At 56.8% G+C, this 2,218-nt stretch overlaps 1 protein-coding gene across 1 annotated transcript; it reads left to right on the forward strand.

Moving 5' to 3' along the window:
• Nucleotides 1–491: 491 nt before the first annotated feature.
• VDBG_06104 (conserved hypothetical protein) lies at nucleotides 492–1,922 on the forward strand (the record flags this gene model as incomplete). The annotated part of the gene is made up of 1 exon (XM_003003616.1): nucleotides 492–1,922. One exon carries the CDS (start codon nucleotides 492–494, stop codon nucleotides 1,920–1,922), a length of 1,431 nt encoding a protein of 476 aa, XP_003003662.1.
• Nucleotides 1,923–2,218: the final 296 nt, after the last annotated feature.

Here is a 2,218-nt window from a genome sequence, read left to right on the forward strand (position 1 = left end):
ATGACGAGGAGAGCGAACTGCAGGTTGGAGCTTCGCAGCTGAGCATTCAGGAGGGGCAGAGCAGACGTCTTCCGCACGAGCCTCATTTCGAAGAAGTAATCGACGATGTTCTAGACGATTTTCTAGCTGAGGATTCAGAAAAAGAGAACGAGGATGAGAATGGCACATTTGGCCGTCCGGGCGCCGGCCCAAAGCTGTTTGGTGAGGTAAACATCTCAGCCGTTGGAAGCTCGGGGGTCATACCGGAGGGTCGCCTGAACATATCACTCCCCGGCTCCTCTCACAATGTGCCCGAAGACAGCATGGAGACGGAGATTTTGGATAGCCTAGGGTCTCATGAAGCTTCGACAATCGGCGGGCGTTCCAACAACGGCGCCCGCCTTTCTCTGTCAAGGGCAAACGGCCAGTCTAACGACCAGCTAGCCAGTCTGGTGGAAAACGTTCGGTCACAAAGCCTAGGGGCGTCTGAATCAGTCATTCTCGACACGACCATGAAGACTGTGAACGATTCAGGTGTCAACGGCAGCTATTGGACCGCGAGCAAGCGCAAACCCGCATACGATACGAGTGACGAGTTTGAGGAGTCAAGGCCGGGGAAACCGGTCGTTAAGCGACTTCGGTCAGAGGGCAATATCGAGGCCCTTGCCGATCAGGCCATGGAGGAGTTTACGCTTCTGGCTTCTGTACCGCTCGTCGAGAGGCTGAAGTCTGGCCGACAGATTGATGGTCCCCAGGACAAAACATTTTTCTGGGAGGGACAGAACATGGGAACTTGGCATCTCGACTACCCAGAAATGACCGAGTTACAGCGACAAGTATTCACGCAAGCGGCCGAGAGTCGCAAGGAGGTGTTTGCGCCAGGCAAATCAGGTCTCTGGGATCTGGCCATGAAATACTTCCCTCCTCATCAGGGTGGTCTCGGGGACACAGAGCAGCCAGTACTTCTGAGCCCTGACGACAGGCCGCGCACCCTGCAACGCGATGTGAGGACCATGGCGGAACTCAGAGAAGCGAGCGCTCCGCCGCCGACAGCGCCGCCACCGGAAGAGGATGATCTGCCAGACACGCTACCTCCCGAGACCCAACGAATTGTGCCCATCGTCGATGACGAGGTGCCCAAGCGTGCGTTGGCGGTGCTAGAATCCTCGCCTGGCTCTGTGGTGTCTGGCATCTCTGTTCCCGTACGAAACACATTTGTGTCCTGGGGCAGGGGGCCTGAAAATACAGCCGTGTATACGCCAAAGACCGAACTTCGGGTTCCGAAATATGCCGTCAAGATACTGCTGTGGACAGAAGAGCTTGAGCCAACCAAACGGCAGGCCAGCAAGACTGTACATCCCTGGGACAGACAAGACGTGGACCCTACCAAGTATGGATTTTACCTTTCGACGAAAGCGACCATCGGCATCCACGTCAACGGCTGTCACCTCCCGTCACCGCGACCAGGATCATCTTCGCTGCACTGGATTCAACTACACGACGGTGACGAGATTGTTGTCTGGGGCACAATGGACAATCCTGAGAAGACAAAGCTGATCTTCCGCTGCTTCTGGAGCGCTTCGTCACAGCCGCGCACGACCCCCGGCCCGCCGCGCATCATCTCATCCTCTACGGCCCGCCGCCTTGAAGAGGCGTCGAGCAAGGCAGAACGGCGCGCGAGGACGGACGCAGAGCGCCAGCGTCGCCTGGGCGACGCGGACCGCGACTTTGCCGAGCGCAAGGCGAGAATCGACCGTGAGAGGGAGAGGACCATGATTTTCGAGAGGAGGGTGCTTGAGGCGAGGGACATGCTCGTCGCTGTGAAGGCGGGGGCGTCGAGGAGAGATTCACCCGCCAGCGCGCCGGCAACGACAATCGCAAGGGGCTTGACGCCGTTGGGGGCGCCTTCGCCCAGGCTGGGTAGGGCGACTCCGGAGGTCTAATCGGAGTTTGACCTCAGCTATCCATCATCGCCTTGTTGGTTGCCAGGGTGAATTCATGAAAAGGGGGGGATTACAGGGCTCTTGAATATGGCGTTGCCTTGGGATCTGGGTTGCTTTCAGCAAATGGGCTCACACTCCAGATGATTGGGATTATACATACCCGTAGCGTATATACAGACAGCGCGAACAATATTATAGATATCATTACCTGACTGGTGGCACAGGCGGGTGTGGAGAAAGCTTTTCGCATTGATGGACCTCTTTCTTTCTACGAAACTGAAAACTGACCAATCCTT

This window comes from Verticillium alfalfae, genomic scaffold (assembly GCF_000150825.1).
Source record: "Verticillium alfalfae VaMs.102 supercont1.7 genomic scaffold, whole genome shotgun sequence".
Classification (NCBI taxonomy): domain Eukaryota; kingdom Fungi; phylum Ascomycota; class Sordariomycetes; order Glomerellales; family Plectosphaerellaceae; genus Verticillium; species Verticillium alfalfae.